This window comes from Typopeltis vanoorti, chromosome 7 (genome assembly GCF_054136105.1).
Source record: "Typopeltis vanoorti isolate ZY-2024b chromosome 7, IOZ_Tvanoo_1.0, whole genome shotgun sequence".
In the NCBI taxonomy this organism is placed as follows: domain Eukaryota; kingdom Metazoa; phylum Arthropoda; class Arachnida; order Uropygi; family Thelyphonidae; genus Typopeltis; species Typopeltis vanoorti.
The window spans coordinates 19,420,909-19,440,448 of NC_143555.1; the positions used below are offsets into that span (position 1 = coordinate 19,420,909).

General features: G+C 35.1%; 1 protein-coding gene across 10 annotated transcripts in view; it reads right to left on the reverse strand.

The window, feature by feature from the left end:
- Positions 1 to 1,211: 1,211 nt before the first annotated feature.
- Positions 1,212 to 19,540, reverse strand: part of LOC150104524 (neurotrimin-like) — a 569,050-nt gene continuing 550,721 nt past the window's right edge. For 9 of the 10 annotated variants that reach the window (XM_090395720.1, XM_090395721.1, XM_090395726.1 and 6 more), the window contains 2 exons: positions 18,135 to 18,224; positions 1,212 to 1,808 (listed from right to left, as the gene is read on the reverse strand). In XM_090395720.1, the coding sequence (XP_090251846.1) occupies positions 1,699 to 1,808; positions 18,135 to 18,224 (200 nt within the window). In that variant the 3' untranslated portion in view covers positions 1,212 to 1,698. The remainder of the gene's footprint in view (positions 1,809 to 18,134; positions 18,225 to 19,540) is intronic. The other variant, XM_090395722.1, reaches the window with a different exon arrangement.

Sequence of the window (19,540 nt, forward strand, 5' to 3'; positions counted from 1 at the left end):
ATCCACTTTACTGTGTGTGTATTTTCACGAAGCACGTGCTCTATGGTATAAATTATTCACCACTTTTAGTGTAATATTATCCAAAGCAGATTCTCTTCAATAAATCTTTGTCATCGAGTTAAAACAGGAAAATCTGCTTGCTAACAACTTAAAATTCAATTCTTTATAAATATTATATTCAAGTTTCACATACTGTGGGTGCTGGGAGTTAACTAGCCAATTGGTGTTTCTCATCTATTTTGGAATGTGACATCTTGACTGGATTTAGACATCTTTCATCTACTTCTTAAATTTAATCCGTTTAGGCGAATTTCAACTTCTCCATAAAATCATCTATCTTAATTATTCACCCTGTCAGAATCATTCGTCATCTATTTATCGCTTTATTCCCCTTGACTCAACCCTTTCCAAATTAATAAAGAAGTCCCTTAAATGTTAGGTCACGTATTAACTTAAACTTCCCTCTTATTAAGAACTTAATTAACGATGGTCAATTATAAATCCCATCTTTGTCACTGAAATGGAATCTACTATTTGACAAACATCCTTGGAAAAGTTGGAAGAAAATCGTTCATGACACTTCGAACATCTACCAAATTACGCATTTCTCTAAATCATTCGCAAACCTTCCAGTCAAGTTTCTCTAAAAATTTTGGATTGTTTAGAATATAGATATTTCCTCATCCGTTTGTGTATCGATGACAATTCTCATTAAGGCCTCAATTGAATAGTTAATTTTAAAAGCAAAGTAGTTAGAATAGCTGCAAAATCAGTTGTCATATTCGACAATAAAGAGTGAATATACAAGTCAATAATCATTATTGGCTTGTATATTCATTGTTGATTGAATTGAACAATTAGCTGAATCGACAATGCTATCTTGTGTGATATCATTATTCAACAATGATATCACACAAGAATAGCATTGTCGATTCAGCTAATTGTTAATTCAATAAACAATGTAGCAGTATTTTGTTGCAATTATAGTGTTTTTCAATAAGCTTAGGTAAGAAATTCTAGGTTCATTTATGTGTTTCAGTATTCAAGCAAAACTATATTAATTTTTATATATTTTCTCCACATAAACGATGTTTTTAAGTTTTGATAGTTCAGCATGCCGATGATACTTACCTACATTTACTCCGATTACGTCAGGGTCTCGAAAGTTGTGGCCTTCAAAATAGGAAAGGGTCAAGAAAAACAGCTATTAATTACAAAATATAGTCATTTATTCACAATACATCTTAACGTACTTTTTTATCACTTGAGCACTAAATGCATTTGCAAGGAATATAAAAATAAAAAAGCAACTTTTATCACTGAATTATATTAGACGTCTAACTCTCACTTCTTCGTGTTTCTATCTTCCTGCCGCAGTGAGTGCATCGTCTGGAAGACGGTCTCCTTTATATTTTGGACTATCGTTGCCTCTAACACCATCAATGGACTTCATTCGGTCTTCTTTCATATGTTTGCTGATTCTCGATGACTGTGCGCACGTAATAACACGATTCGTTTCGTTTTATACTCCCTCGTCTCCACTGGGTTCCTGCCTTGAGTTGTAACCTTTTATTTGTTGACGTTAACTTTTTCTGTCTTCGGCATCACCACACACACGTCTTGGGGTCAGTGTAGGCTTCTGTTTGCCCATAAAGTCACAACAATTTTTAGGGAAGTTAAGGCAAACAATCATTGCGTCTAAATGGTTACACATAGCCAGTTCATGAAACAGTAAGTAAAAGGCAGAATAAGCTTCAAGACATCAACTAACCTTCGGTGTGTTATACAAGAAGATGCAGTGGAACTGCCTGCAAAACAAAAAAAAAAAAAAATCACGTACTGTGAAAGAAATATTAAAAATATCCACAACAAGATTATTAAACAGTGACAATGACAACATCTTGGGGGATATTTCAAATAAAGGTGGCATTCTATAAGTGGGAGGTATATTTAAAATCATATATAACATGATTGATAAATAACTTTATATAGAACGTAAGGTTTTTAGCCGACGGAACCAACTTTTCTCATAAGTAATGAGCATTCTGGTATACCGTCCTATAGCCGAAAGCTAAAGGCTGGTTGACGCTTGCGGTAGTACTATGGATGGCGTTTCATGTCATAAACCCATAGGGCAGTACAACGCCTTCTTCTACAAGCAAAAGTTTTACGGCTGCAAAAAATTTAAAATTTCCAGCGAATGTCCATTTACAAGATAGCACGATTTTAGATCCAGTTCGGTATGTAATTTTTCGAGATAACAAACCCAAGTAGTTGGGCTATTCCAGCCTATATTTAGAATAACTACGCAACAATGGACATCATATCACGAGAATTGATTATGCAAACATCTCATCATAGAGTTAAACAATAGAACATACAGTTCGGAGAGTAACATTCCAGTGTTGGAAATACGCATGCGCTATTTAAATAATGATACAGTATTTAGATTTATTTTTCCTGTTCTTGAGCAATACAGTGTTTATAGGTGGTGAAAGTTAATTTATCACCACCTTCACGAAATCTACTCGTGAGCCAATACTTTGTCTGAACGTGAACCAAGTCCACTTAAGTGAACGTGTAACTAACCACGCATGCGTCATCACTGCAGGAAGTAAAATTAAAATATATAAATAAACAACTTTATTGCGACAATAAAGAGCTGAATATACAAGCAAATAATCATTATTGGCTTGTATGTTCATTGTCGATTCGGCTAATTGTTCAATTCAATCAACAATATAGCAGTACTTTGTTGCAATTATAGTGTTTTTTAACAATTAAAAAAAATTACAATTTTTTAAATTGCACTTAACAATGAAACATAACGTTCGTGAAACAATCACATAATGATCTCTCATTTGAGCATGCGCGCAAAAGTTGTGCATCGAGTATCCTTAGGCGTCAGAATTGCTGCACATATAAACATAATTTATAATCATTTTGTTTTCCGTCTATTCCGTGATCACCCTTCGGCGGACTTCTAAGAGTAGTCTCCATTGGATTACGGCACAAGACTGAGGCTTTAAAATATCTACGTTATGCAATATGCTGTACTGTGATTGATCCGCAGCACAATCCATGACTTCATAAAGAAGGTTTCGAGAGCTTTTGTCAGGGGAGATGAAATTATTCCGAGGATAAAATGCACCGCTGGGATGGAGAGCGCAATATCTTAAAGTATCTTGCAGGAAGTCGTTGGGAAATATGCCTTCTAGCGATTGTATTCCGAATCTACAAAAGATTTATGTAATAAATCATAAAGGAACGATCACATAAATCACCTTTAGTGGAAAGTCATATTACGGTTCAGACTGAGGATTTTAGTTCAGATGTAGTCGGCGAACGTCTTCTCTCTTTCCCCTCAGAACTCGTTCATCACTTTTAAAAGAACGAAGGAAAAAACTGGATTTCCCCGAAACACCATTAAGAAGCGGAATGTTTTGAGCTCATCTTTTGTAAAACTGAGGCCGAAGAAGGAAACGAATTTGGTGCATTTTAACCAAGAACAGTTGCAGCTCTTCTTCCGAAGATTTATCGTTTCACTGCGGCAAAAATATATTCTCATGTATTGGGAAATTCGGTTTCAATTGATGAGAATTTTCCGTTTTTAATAAATGACAATCAGTACATCTTAAGTGCGGAAATGACGTACGTACCTCAGAAGTGTATTTTGGACCTGAATTTGTCCAAAACTGCATTTAACCCAAATCTTGCCTGATATTGACTTTTAATTATTATCAATGACATTCAAAAGGCATTCTGTTCAGCAAAATTTAATGAACTTAAATCAGAATTTTCCCGAAAAATAAGAGGCGTTAGAAAAAATGTAACAATCTTCTTCGCATTCTTTCCTTTGGCTTCTTTCTGTGTTATATTTCTCTTTGTCCTCCATATCAGTTTTCACCTCTTGCAGAGAATGAAACCTCTGCAACATTGTTCACTCACAGCTCAAAGACATTCAGCAACATTTTCACTCAGAGCTCAGACACATTCTGCAACAATGAAATCTCTGCAACATTTTTCGCTCAGAGACATTCAGAATGAATGAAACCTCTGCAACAGTTCACCCAGAGCTCAGAGACATTCTGCAAGAATGAAACTGCAACATTTTTCACTCAGAGCTCAGAGACATTCAGCAAGAATCAAACTGCTACAACATTTCACTCAGAGCTCAGAGACATTATCCAACAATGAAACCTGCGTAACATTTTCGCTCAGAGACATTCAGCAAGAATGAAACCTCCGTAACATTTTTCGCTCAGAGCTCAGAAACATTCTGCAACATTTTTCACTCAGAACTCAGAGACATTCAGCAAGAATGAAACCTCCGTAACATTTTCAGTCGGAGCTCAAAGACATTCTGCAACAATGAAACTTCCGCAACACTTTTCACTCAGCGCTCAGAGACATTCTGCAAGAGTGATAAGATTGTTATTCTCTTCATAAGTGACAATGCATTCAGATCGGCGACTCTTGAAATCTGTGCGCACCTTTGAGATGCTGCCACTTTATTTTTATTTCACGGCGTCCAACAGGTATCAAATAACTCGAAACTGAAGTAATCGAGATGCTCCGCATTTGCTTCGTGCATTCTCGTTTCTAAAAAAGCTTTCTAGTTTCATTTCGTACAGGTACTGTCATCAGTCATCACGCGACATTTGTCATAAGGTCGCCAGTATTTCATTTTATCTAAGTCGAAACAAAAGGCAGTTTCTGGTTCAATTTACTTCGTTCTCTACCTTGTAAAGTCAATATTATTACTAGCGCTCTACATATAGGTGCTTCCTAAGAGACTTCTCAGCAATGCATATGTTCGGATCGTTTCGAAGGAAAAAGCGATCCACAGGAAATCAACTCAAGATGAAAACACAACTGATATCGGCATTTCGCTGACTCATGCTGCATATATACTGCTTCCTTTTTTTAAATCAGATCCTTTCTTCACTGTACACAATTGAATAAATCATCACGACGGCCATACGGAGATAAATATGATTAAGTCTCTTGTATAGATTCTAAAACAACTATTTCCATATGGACAACAAGGTATTGGAAATAATCAAAAGCGATGTTCATCTAATCGCATGTAAGTTTTTTCTCTTCTGCGATCCTACAGATCATGAAAGAAGCTTTGTGGAAAGATCAGAAGAATAATGATTGTATTGTTACCTTCAAAATACCCAAATTGCATTTACATGAAACAAAGAGTCGTAGAAGAAATATAGAAATGACATTCCTTTTCTCTCAAGCTAAAAAAAAGCAATCATAATGTTGTCATCCGCAATTACCTCGTATATTCTTTCTACTTGTGTCTTAACGAAGCATTTCTTCTCATTCTTCAAGAAAAACATACAGAAATTAATTTTCAAAATAAGGAGCCAAAAGGCTTCAGTTCGGCGAAGCAAAATTATATAAATCAAGTGGATATTAAGTTAAGCAATGTAGAAATCATGAAATTTCGTACGAAATTTGACCAGAGAGCTTACGGGAATACACTCGCCGGTATTTACAAATTGCCCTAGCCGGACCTTACAGAAGACATGATCGCTTTGCCCCAGCGTCCATAGATCCGCCTTCTATTGGTCCATTTTCATAAGGTTTCACTGACCTGACAGCTGTTTAGAACTGGTTGGTTCTCCTCGGAGACCAGGCACAAACCTTAAGAGAGCAAAAACTCTCTTTCAGTACTAAGAAACTCGACGAGTTGTATTTTTAGTAAGCGAACTCTCGGTTGGTGCGTAAAGTATTTACTAAAATAAGGAGCCAAAAGGCTTCAGTTCGACAATGCAACATTCCGCTGGAAATAATGCTGTATTTAATATCCACTTGATTTATATTATATAGAAATCAGTCCAAATGTGAGTCGACTTCATATTGAGAAACCAATTGTTAAAACTTTTAAGCATTTTTTTTACTTGACAATATCTTTATTAATTTGGTCCTTAACTTTATGACTTCTTTAAATCCCATTCAAGTTTTGTCAACATTCTTAACTATTATTTTAAGTTCATCAAGCAATCAAATTCCTAATCATAGAATAGACAAACTAATCCAGGTTTCTCATTTGAAAGAGCAGAGCAGGAAGCTTACCAGTTTCTTCAAGTTAAGACTTATACATCGAGGAGATAGGACCTTTTCTAAATCAACCAAATTTTCACTAAAGTTTTTGGAACATGGCTAAGCACTGTTTTCCCCTCTTGCACGTTGATTACTTGCTCTTTTTCCCCTCCCCACTTTGGATGGGGAAAAAAAGAAAAATGGTTGATTCAGCAACTTAAATACTCGAAGTCTCAACATTGAATTCAAACCAGGTTCTTCATTTCTAACCAAATGGAAATCGGAGGGGAGTACGAGCTATCAGTGGGAAACACAATTTCATCAAAACTTCGGCTTTCTAATCAACATAAATATAAAAATTATTTCCATATAAACATAAAATGATTTTGATGAACTCTAAACACGAGAGCTTGGACTCAATTCAATAAATATCCATCTACGCGAATTGAAATAATATTTCTTCAATATAAGAAACGTTTGAACACTATATCTCCTGATTTCATTTGTATAGCACTCTTCCAAGACTCTAATTATTGTTACTTGCACTTCTAAGAACCGATCACGAGCAGGCACTACAATCCGCACTAATTCAGCCATGAAATCAATATTAGCTTTAAAGTTCGTAATGAATTTAAATAAAAAAATTATAACTTCTTATGCAATGGCATTTCATTACGAACTTTAAGATGGTATTAATTTTGCTCTTGGGGTGTCTGTAAAATTATAAGATTCTTTTCGTTAGAAACAAGGCTGTTTTAGGAAGGTGTACAAAGAACACGAGGTTTGACTTTCTTTCTTCGGATACTTTTCGTTGATATGGTTAAGAAAAGAATCTGGACAGTGAGGGCTGCTCCGTCTTATAAGGACGCATTCTCTTTCTGATATCACTATTTAAGGAATGTCTGTTACTTAAGTAGCGACATCGCACATTCTCCACGCTGAAAGACCGCACAATATTGGCTAACGAGATCTTTAGCAAGCTGTCAACGCCACCTTTGCTGCGTGATCCTGAGGACCAAGTCAAGTAAGACGGCGAATAGTGTTCGGCTTGTAGTACCACAAGCAGGGGCGGCTCGTGCATAGGCACTGCAGAACCCCAATTTTTCTCGATATATAAATATATTTATTAATTTATTCATATTTGCTTGTATCATCAACAATCCTATACAATTCTCTTATTTTGTATAAAAAAATAATAAAAATCCACCTTGTAGCACTTAGGAGGGCGAAGCACACTAGCGGCACTGTTTCCAACAGTATCATATTGCTACGCGCGCAAGCATATGCACGTCGTAGTGAGATGCGAGCCATTAGCGTAATGCGGCACTGTCCGTCGCGCAGTTCCACTGTTGTTTATATGCAGTTCGCGCCAATAGTAGATTGTTCGTAGTGCTTATCGTATTTACTCCGTCTCTTTAAATATTTGGACATCACAATTAAAGGATTTAATTGTAATGTCCAAAAATTGTAAATCCATTCCTTTAATTACAATTGAAGGAATGTATTTTATTTTTAAGTAATTTTGAATTATACTAAACTGTATAATTTCATAGATAATAAACAGTATTGTTTCATGTTTAATTTTTTTTTTAATTTTTTACCATAATTTTGATAATTTATCCAAACAGGTATACACTGTGCTTACAGTGTGTATGTATACTTCGAAAATTGCAGCACTCCAACGATTTCAAGTCACGAGGCGCCAATGACCACGTCATTTTTTTTGCACGCACACTTAGTTTCTGTTTTAATCTATTGATAAACTCTTTGCATCAAGAGATTAATTTGCATAATGAAAAAAATATAGAATATTTCATCCATAAATACAAACCCGTACTTTAAATACTTTTTTTTCTAACACAATTCTATTTAATATTATTATAAAATATCTCCTTAAGTGCAAATTTCACTCAAATCATTTTTTTTTAATGACTTTTTTCTGACTTTTGCGTTAACTGTAAAATCGTACCCGCGATACTGTTGACAGGTCTGGTAACCCTGATATTCTTTCGAACAAAAATCTCGCAACCTTTCTCTGAAGCAACTAAATTCAAATCAGACACGGTGGATTTACGTACACATTTATCAAGACCGTTACTCGAATTTTGCAATTCGAAAGCCACACAAAACGGACTCTTTGTAACTCCTGAGATTTTGATCGTGAGAGTTTGTTTTTCTATTGCTAACGTTAGTCGAGAGAGAGAGAGAGAGAGAGAGAGAAGGAATTTATTTTTCAGCAATTTCGACGACAAATATCTTTAGAAAACAAAATCCTGTGCAAGCTTTGATATTTTTCCATCCCAGCTGTCACTCCCAATCAGACATAGCAGAGTTTCGCGATATATTCTGTTAAACACCAATCTCTAGGTTTGTTTTACTAAAAGCGACTCTGTTTTGATCACCAACTTTCTTTAACAATATTTTATATCCATCTTATTTGTGAGAGAAATGGGAAAAAATTGAAGATGGGCCTTCTAGAATGAGAAAATATAGCAAGAATGGAATTATGACAATAAAGAATGAAAATATGTCGTCTGTAGACGGCATATTTTGGGGATTACGGATTTTTATTTAGTCTTTGATAGCACTGGTGAACTGAAAGGAACGCACAGAATTGCCAGTGCGATGTATCCGAAATAGACTCACGGATGTCCCTTGCTAACACTGTCATTTAAATATTTAAGCATTCTCAGATTTTATTTAAAATTATCCACCTTACTGTTAGGATAAAAACAAAAAAAGAGATTAAAAAAAAGTTCCAACAGTTCGTTATTTAGCTCATAAGCTCACGTGCTTATTACATTTCATACTTATTTTAATATTCAAAAGAAAATTTTGTAATATTTTTTATTTACGTTATTTGCGTGTGTGTATATATATGACATTCAAGTGCGCAAAAGTAACCATAGAAACAATGCTTCACCTATTTTAATTAAACAAACCTAATATTTTATTATATGTAGATGAACAATGAATAAGCGTCTGTCTTACGTACACTGATGATCTGAATGTTGAAATCATTAAGTCCAAATGGAGCATGCGCGGAGCAAAGTGATTTTGAAATTTCCTGTCTTTTACTCTACGAACTGAATAGAAAACTGCTTCATTTTCTCCATTCGCCTACTTGATACAGAAAGTACAGCAAGGAAAATATTTAAACTATAGAAAGGCTACTCCAGGTCTGACCCGGGAAAGAGGCAATTATCGGAGTGAAGTTTTTCTCAATTTTCATTATAATGCAAACATTCCAAACTTACTTTTTTTTTTAAATTTCGAATACGCCATTTGCTTTATTTGCAAAGAACTGAACGATATAAAAGCTCTAAAAGGGTCAATAAGAAAATATAATTAAAATTCTGTTAGTCTATCTTCTTTAGCTTTCGCGTTTAAAAATGGCAGACTTACAGATTAAGTCAAATTTTAATTATTTTAGCAATTTATGAACAGACACACAGTCAGTTTCAAAAAATATCGTCCGTTCCTTAAATTGTCCATCCAAAAATATCACGCAAGCATCATTACAATCCTCTTCGTTTCAACCCTCATTTTAATTTCCTTTCTGTGGGTCGACACATGAGTGGAAATCGATTAAACTTGTTAAGTACGTGGGGTTGAGTTTTAGCGTGCTTAATGTCGCATTTCTAAATACTCCTCACTTTATAAAGCATGGAAAAAAGAAGAAATACAAAGAAACTGGAAGGATTGCAAAACGTCAGCATAATACTGAAGATAAAAAACGAATCATACAAGAGATTAGGGTTAAAACTTTTAAATGAAAGTATGAACACTGTGAATGCATTCTTAAAATATCCCAGGTCACTGACAGCGATTATGATTTAATCTTCAAAGCTCCTTCTATTCGGGAGAAAATGCCAACACGGAACTGGCACAAAATAAGCGCTGTATCCGGAGATTTAGCGTAGCCATTGTGGAGAATGTCATTGATCGTGTGTTTTTACTATGAAAGTTGTTCACTATATCATCATGGTCTAGTAAAGGGTGGAACAGAGATAATCCCTCTGCAGAGCAAATGGGCGACGCAGCACGCGTACTTTCATTGAAAAAAAATGGTTGTGCGCTGTTTGTATATAATGTGAGGAATATTAGTAAATGTTTTTACAATTATTCGAATTAAGTGGATATTGAATCCAACATTATTTCAACGCCGAATAGAGAAACTACATGCTGAATATAGAAACTATAAAAGTTTCGGCGGATCCAAGCATAATCAAACCTTTCATGATAAGGGCAACTCGTAGTAAAGGTGGAGTAAGCTTTGATCACTATCCTTAGTATTTCCCATAATGTAAAACATCTCCTAGCGGACATGTATGATGTTACACATTATGGGGGGGGGGTCACTACCAGACCGGTTTCGACCTTTTTTGAGGTCTCGTCAGTAGGAGCCAGACCCAGATGTTAATGTAAATACTCAGGGTCTGGATCCCACTGACTAAACTCTTATAGTTTCTCTATTTGGCTTTGAAATAATGTTGGATTCAATATTCACTTAATTTGAATAATTTTGCATTGCTAAAGTAAAGCCTTTTGGCTCTCTTTTTCAAATTATGGTCATCCACAGCTCGACTCAGTTTGCTTCCTACTCAACAGATTACCCAATCTTAGAACACATAAACGGCGCGCGCGCGCAAACAAAATTCATTCTTATGATGATAATAGTTTTCTAGACATTATTTCCAGCCATCTTAACAATTATTTAATTGTAAGAAAATATTTACTTGTACACAACTTTATAGAATTTCTCAGTGTCGCATCTAATTCTGGTCTTTGACTTGAATCTGATCGCGCTGATAATGCCAAGCGATCGCAAGCAGTTCTGAAAGCATAAACGAGAATTTATTGTGAAATATAAAATGTGTGTATTTGCTGTTAACTTTTCAAACATCATATTTCCTTTAGAAGTGGAATGACGGAAACTCAAAGGTCTGTCCGTACACTTCCGTCCGCTCGTTTCAATACTCGTATGACAACTGTTTGCACGAAATTGTCAGGCTATTCAATCATGGTTTTCCTCCGTCTTTTATTGAGACACCATCCTCCTGTCAGCATCAAAGCAATGAAATGCACAGGAACGAATCACAAGAGGAATGTGTCGCTAGATTCTGTCTTCAAGTGCACTTAAAAATGTTTGTTGGACAAACGTCTCGTGCTTCCTTTCCCCCCATAGGAATTGAATAATTGATAACGCTTTGCTGACTATGAAATGAGTTTTTATTTCATTACTAAGCTATGTTTCGCGCTTCACAGCAACTACTCGAGTCATCTTAAAAAAACATTTTTTTTCTTTCAGAAAACAAACGTTAACAATATCTTTCCGCTTCTTAAAAATTCTTTACTTTTAACTATTTACATTTTCATACTTTGAAACTGCTAAAAATTTTGCATTTTAGGAAACAAATAAACATTTCAAGACTGAGAAGCGTGAAGTGAAAAAAGATGATCACAGCAACAAGAAATTTTAAAAGAAAAAAAACTCAGTACCATTAGCTAATTTTTCTTTATCCTTATTTCATTTTAAAGAACATAAGAGTAAAATAGTGTTAATAATACTTAAATACTGGTCCAAACATTGTAAGAGCAGTTATCAAGTCAATTTTCATGATAAATGTAACTAATAATTTCTTTATTTTTGTGCATTATCTTGCTCATATATGATAAGTAGAGTCTACTTGTCATATAGAAGTTCTACTTGTCTACTAGCAGACTTCTACTTGTCATCTAGAGCAAAATATTTACTTCAGATGGCAGGCACAACAGCCTGCCATCTCCTGGTTTTGAAGAAATGAAATCAACGTCAGCATAACACGACACATTCCTCTTGCATTTGCAGGAAGAATTTATTCATATGTTCAGTTCAACAGTTTGGAATCAACATCTAGAACCAAGTCACACTTATAAAGGCATTTCGGCCGGAGGCCCGTTACTCACTTCTGGGAGATAAAAATTTAGCCATGGCCAGAATTTTATCTCCCAGAAACAGTGAGTTTTCAATCCTACATACAGCAAACTGGCAGAAGAGCACACTTAGTTAGACATATCATTCAGTGTTTCATCATAGCATGAATTAAATTTATATGAAACCAAGTTACCTGAAAGTGAGGTCTTCGAGCCTAAAAATTAAGATTCTGATCATCATAAAATAAATACAAATTAAATATTACAATTTTGAAATTTAAAAAAAATAAAAAACAATGTGAAATTATTGTATTATTGTTCATGTTGAACATGGTTATTTTCGAACCGTTTGAAATAGCAAATTCAACAGTGTTGCTTGTTCTGCTTGCCATCTACGGCTTTGATATGGGAGAGATGTCTGTCCAACACAAAGAAAAACGATAGGACTTTTGTAATTCAAGGAATATATATTCTGTTCTCATATTTACGCAATATTCAGAACGAAGTCTCCATTTCGAATATTTGAAGAAAATTAAAACTGTTAACCTCCAAAAATAACTATTAACGCTAATTTACTCTTACAGTTGTAATTCGATGTTTAGGGATGTTTATCTGAAAGTTTCGGATTCTTCTTGCAGTATTTATATTTTAAAACGTTTCGTCTAGAAATATTAAATTAATCCAATTTATATATAGAAATCTAATCTTATATATTTATCCATGCAGAATTAATTGTTTATTTTAACTCCTCATTTGTGTGTTAAAGCAACTAAAGATGCTCCCACAAAATATACATCTTAAGAAACTCCTGCTCAGAAATGAATAAGATCACAGAATTAATGCGGACATTTCTCTCCAGCAAGTTCCCGTAGGTCGGGACATTAAAAAAACCATTAATAGTCCTAGGGTGGAGCACAAAAGATAATGACACAAGCGCAGAAAAGAGAGATTAACATTTTGAAAAGTTATTAACACATTACCAAAGTGTAATCAGGAACTGTAATGTGGTGAAATTTATCGCAATCTTAGGGAGTGGTCGCAGGATAATTAATTATAATCACATAACTATTATGAATCGTACGCAGCAAGCAGTAAACCTATGTAGAAATGAAAATTTAATTTATATCCACCTGAAACTATGCGAGAAACAAATTAATAAAGCGATTTCACTCCCCCCTCCATCAAACGCTATCCACTGAAGTCTTTTAAATCATGGTTCACGCTTTTATTTGTAATTAGAGCTGTTATTTATTTACACGCACATCTTTATAACGTATGTACACAATCCTTACGACATAAAATCTCAAATGGAACATAAAACTGTTTCATAAATTAAAATACAAGAAAATAAGCGACACAAACTTCAGACTCTTGAGACTACCATGTTCAAATGAATATCACGTGTGCCAGAGTACAATGAAATGCATGCGCTACATAATTTACTTTAACATAATAGTATTTGTGATACTCTGTAGACTTTGCATAAATTATACGGAATTAAAATAAACGATATATGCTTTAATACTTTCTCTTTTCCCTTTCAAAAAACGAAATCAACATAGAACAATAGAAAAATGACTTCAAAGAAGGTACATTTCCCAACAGGGATGTTTATGACTGTTGGAAAAATTACACCGAACAGATGGCCACAAGTAGGACATCAACGTTTGCTTTGAAACATAAAAGAACACCACGTTGTGTGTGAAACGGTATTCATTATTAGCCTTACTTGTTCTTGCGTGGATCTCTTCACCTGTCCATACATGAAACCCTTCTCTTCATTCTTTTGTGTTCTTACTCGTCTCCTCTTGAAATTGTCGGAAGGAAATCCGAGAACCCTTCAAGCACATTCCGTCTGATACAGTCAGCTATAAAGAATCTGGATTCCTATGACGTAGCAACTCCGATAAATTATCACTCCATCTATGCGAGTTTGGTTATACAAATTCAATTTATTAGCCCAAGTGTTGCAAATTGCATAAGGTTTTATGAAGAACTTAGCAATTCAAATTAAATTCAATGGCGAGATCAGATGCTCAAAGTTGCATTAACTTCTTTGCGCTCGATAAAGCAGTCTTGATTGTTTAACAAGGAGTAGCACTAACGCCTCACAGAAAGGAGCTAAATTAAGTTTTTCTTTTTTAATATTTGGTCCCTTTTTTTATTCATTATTATTTAAATATGTAATTCTGCCTTATGATGAAACGGAATAATATTAGATATTAATTTTTAAAGTGCCTTTTCGTATTTTGTCTAAACTGGTTCAAGGTTCTGTCGTGAATGCAACACCATCGAGGTCAAAAACTTTCAATGTTTTTTTTCCGTCAAACATTTAGGCACCTCCTAAATTTTTTCTTACTATTTTTATTATATTCTACGCATCTGAACGCAATTATTAAAGAGCTTAGCCATTTTTATCAATCTATACCGAACAAAAAGTGGTTTTAAGATCGTTAATTTGATACGCTAACACTGTCGGAATAAAAACGAGTTTTCCCAGAGGGAAAGCGTGCCGCTTTTGCGTTAGACTTACTAACGCACACTCACCTGAAATCTCTTATAAATGCACTTCATATCTTAAACGGGACAGAATCTCTGAGCTTCATAACCGAATGGTGGTATTGCTGTTCTGAATGTACGAGTCCTAATGAAATGTTCGAATTTCGTCATGCTTCAGATAAGTAATTCTAGCTCATTCAAAATTCAGTCATCCCCTATGTGCCCCAAGTGAAGAGGATTTGCGGAGCTCCCGCCGCTTAAAGAAATAGTCTTATGCTTAAAATTCATATATAAAGCTGTGTCGTCTTTAATAGCCTCCCCACTGGAGAAAACTGGGTCAATACAGTTTTCAATAGGACTGCTCTTTGTGCTCGTATTATTTCTCAGTGTGATTATTTCAGACTTATCCGCATATAAAAATGCATTTGACTGTATTTGTTTATTATTATTATTATTATAGCTAGCTTAATGAACCAGTACAAAATGCAGTGTTTTAAAACAAAACCAATGTCAGAGCAATTGTCTATGAAAATACTAGTGGTGGTGGACGGCAGATGGCGTAGTCGCAGTTCGTTGTAGTTGGAGACAGTTGTAGAGTAGGTGCCCTCCCTCAATGAGCCTTTGGACCTCCCTGGAGGTGTCATGTAATAATAATTATTAAATTATCTTTAATAAGTAACTCAGTATCCAAGTGGGAGAACAAAAGACCATGGAAGGGTGAAACGTACCATTAAGAACTTCCTATGGGGTGCGCGGGAGGGGAAAGCAACATCATACGTTAGAACTATTGCCATAAATAACGAGTCTAGAAGAATTGCCTGGCCTTTCTTAAAAATGCCACGTAACCGCGGAATGACACAGACGCTTTTGTCGCTAAAGACGAACAACCACACAAAGAAATTTAATTAAAAATTATAAGCAATTCGGAACAAGTATGTTGTCCAGAATTTCTTTCCCCTGAAAGTTATTGAATGCATCGATTGCTGTCCAGTTAAATATTCCAATGGCTTTTAACCCCCCCCCCCCACCCCCGAAATCCAAAGATAAATGCAACACTCGTAATCCTGGTAGCTGTTCTCAAGAATTAAGCCCTCCGTAATCCTCTACTTTTGCTTTGTAATTAATCAACTGTTCAGAAAGCAAACAGGGTGCTGACAATCGGAACTGCGCAAGATCACATTAAAAGACAAAAGTATTTCTTGATTTTTGTAAAGAAAGATGAAATCATGACACAGTAAAGCCACATAATGCTTACGTTATTAAACTTCAAAAACGTTTCTTAACAGTTAGTGAACTGTCTTCGGGGCTGGCGTCAGCTTTGGTGTGCATTGCTTTAGCATTAATTCAAAGGAACGTGATCTCGTATGGGTTAGATGATCAGGACACCGTAGAGGGTTAACCTGAAAGTTTTCAAGAGCGCTTCAGGAATCCATTAAGTGATATGGTAGTCTCCCACCACGTGATGAAATTTATTTGCCATTTAATCACTCACAATAGATGACTCTGCTGGGATTAGGACCCAAAGTTTATTCGGATAGATAGTGGAATAATATCCACACTGAAAACCAAAAGTATTGCGCTATTAAAAAGGCAACAATCAGGATGTTTCGAAGTAGTCTTTTTTGTTTTTTTAAGCAGTTCAATACCAAGGGAAGTCGATACAGTTGGCATAAGAATTACCTTGGTACTGAAACTTAATTTGAATTATTTCACATTAAAACTTGAAGAACGAAAAAAAAAGTTACACGATATTTGCACTCGACAGTTGGCAATACAGGTTGTTTCAAAAAGAATTATCGATTTGAAAATTGTATATCTCTGCAACCACAAATGAATGCGACATTGAGCATTTGTAATTGTGGTGAGTGAAACTTTAGGCCTTACTTCATATTTGGTAATTTAGTTTGTAACTCTACCGCATTTTCATTATTAAATATAATTATTTGAAATCGGGTCATTCTTTTTGAAACACCCTGTATTATGTAAATAAACACAAATCAACCTTTACGTTTAAGAATGTTAACTTTCTCAACCATAATATTACAAAGAAAAGTAAAATAGAAAACATAGGCAAAACATATCTTGCTAAAACCGATCCTTTCGCTTTCACGCTAGATAATTGATCCATTTCGTATGGGTTACAAACTCAGGGCAATAATATCTATGAGGAGTTAAAAGAAACAAAAACGACGTTAACCAACTCAAAATTCACGCTGATTACTTTCATCATATTTTTTCAGTATCAGTAATGGCATACTAAATTCTGGATATTCCTCACAGTAGCAAATGGAAAAGACTGTGATGCTAAAGTTTCTAGAGGTTTGGGAGACTATTTTCAGAATTGGCTTGTGTTATGAAACACTCCCTTCATCTCTATAAGAATGGCTGAATTAATAGGCCTGTTGAAGCTAATTATCAGTTATTAAACACGTTAGCGTGTTTATACTGCCTAAAAACGTCTTTATCCTCGAACATTCTGAATGGTGAAAAGGAATATACTAGCTTACAGCGAAGATAAATAGTTTATTATTACTATTTGAGAAGGAGCATGTTGAACAAGCAATTTTGTTTACACATTTCTAATAAGCAGATCATTAAAACAAAGAATAAAATGATTTTCTCGAAAAGCACGCTACCACTACATGCTTTGTTGTAATATTTGTTAACTTTATTTTAAAGCCGAGATACTATAAAACTAATCGGAAATTTTCTTTCATTATATGATGGTAATTTGGATAATTATTATTATTAGACACCTCCAGGGAGTCCAAAGACTCATCGAGGGAGAGTGTGCCAACAGCATAGAACGATTGGTCTCCTTCCAACTACTAACCGCGCTCAAACTTACTTAACTGAGCCATTAGTAGCAGAGGCACTACCAATCGACCAACCTTTGCCGGCAAATGGAAGAAGAAATCGAGCGCTTGGCATTATATTACATGGCATGTCGTCACAAATGAGTGTATATAAGGGAATCTTATTTTAAATATTTATTTAAATATAAGATTCTTTTGCTTTACAGTAATTTTAGATTTATTTTTATATCTATTTGCACTCTTGAGATGGCAGATTCGTTTTTGTTAAACTGTTAAATTATTATATTTAACTGTAGCACATAGAATATTTACCACAATAGGATACGTGAATTATTTTGTACATAGAAAATGCTGTATAGTGTTGTTAAATAAAAATACGTTCAACAAGGCTTTAAAAAAAAAAAATGTTAATGCGTAATGGCCGACTCTGTGCAGTAAATGTGTTTATATATTGCGTCGTTTGTATTTATATTTAAATAAATATTATTGTAAGAATGAAAATATCGACAAAAGTAGCAGAGGGCTCTACTGCCAATCATACGCATATTTCTAAAGGTATTTGTATAACGTTGCGTCGTTTGTCTTTTGTATTTATATTTAAATAAGTATTATTGTAAGAATGAAGATATCGACAAAAGTAGCAGAGGGCGCTACTGCCAACCATAACGCATATTTCTAGGCTAAAAAAAATGCTAATACTGGGTACGTGATGGAAAACACTGTGGTGCAGATATTGCACTAAGAAAATCAATGTGATATTATGATTTTCGGTAAGATATTAAATATTCTTCATAAAAATATTTTAATACTAAAAAAAGTGCGAATATTGATATTTCTTCGTACCTTCTACTTTACGTGTCCGTTTTGGTAATTTTTTATTGCTTGAATGTTGACCTTTCGATTGCGAATCATCTAGCATCGGGAACTTTTCATCTGTGGGAGGGAATAAAACAAGCAATGAAATCCTTGAGATCTTGCAAACAAATTATGAGCTTTGTAGTTAATAACTAGGCAAAGCTTATCAGTTTTCTATTTGTGCATTATTCAGATATGGAGTGTTTGCTCATTATAGTACTGTGCAAATGAATTTTATTATACTTGATTATTTTCAGAGGTACATTTCGCAGTGGCTATAAAACCTCTCTGCATTTTAAATAAACTAAAATTAATGCGGTGGCGTACTCAGGCAGGTGTGGAGGGAGTGGAATTTCCCGTCTTTAAGTGATGTACATCTGTTTACGAAAGGATTATTAGCACATCAAATATAAGGTCTTATCACCGTGATGATGAAATGTTCAGTTAGTGAATAATGGGAGTTTGGTCAGTTTTGAAACTGTGGTGCGTTTATTATATTATGTGTCTTAAAGATCATGCAATTTTGGAATCAGTGCTCTTACCAAAACAGTTCAGAGTCCTGTAGCAGTGCCGGTAAGACTACAACTGCACGGTAAGCGTTTTTTTTTTTTTTTTTTCAACTTTAGATACTTCACATTGATAGTCATGGAAAAACAGCTAAATGAGACAATATTCGCGGAGGTATATAGAGAACTTATAAGACTAAGTGAACTACTTAACAACAATTGACCGGGAGAAGTGAAACTTTGCGACAAGTTTCCCCAGGAAAATGTTACAGACGTTGCCGCAGAAGATCAGTTAGAATCGGTGCCTTCTACTCCTTCAGACTTTGTAGAAATGCGCGCACGCAAAAAGCGAAGACCCACAGAAGAACCGCACAATGATAACGAAATGGAACAGGATTCTCAGGGTTCGGACGCCGCTATTTCTTCCAAAGAAAAGGTGCCTCTGATCATCCTTAGATAAAAGCAGAAGTGGGCCACTTTAAGATCCACAACGTCCAATCTGCACATTCGCTTCATTAAGGCCAAAAAACATGGATGAAGGCATAAAGATCCAGCCAGTGACAGACTATAGAAGGTTGACCAAAGAACTGGACGATAGAGGCATCCAGTATCATACCTTTGCGCTCAGCTCGGAAAAAAAACTTAAAAGTGGTCCTTCGTGGTGTCTGTGAAGACATTGACAGAGCAGAAATAGCTGCTGACCTTAATTCTCAGGATCTGCCTTCAGTCAAGGTCAACAGAATGTACAAAGCAGACAAGACTCCCATGCCATTAGTCCTAGTAGTGATTCACGAGTATATTTTACGAGTATATCTACAACTTAAAAACAGTCTGTGGTCTCATCATCACACCAGAAAAACACTCCGGAAAAGATTATCTTCTGGGCAG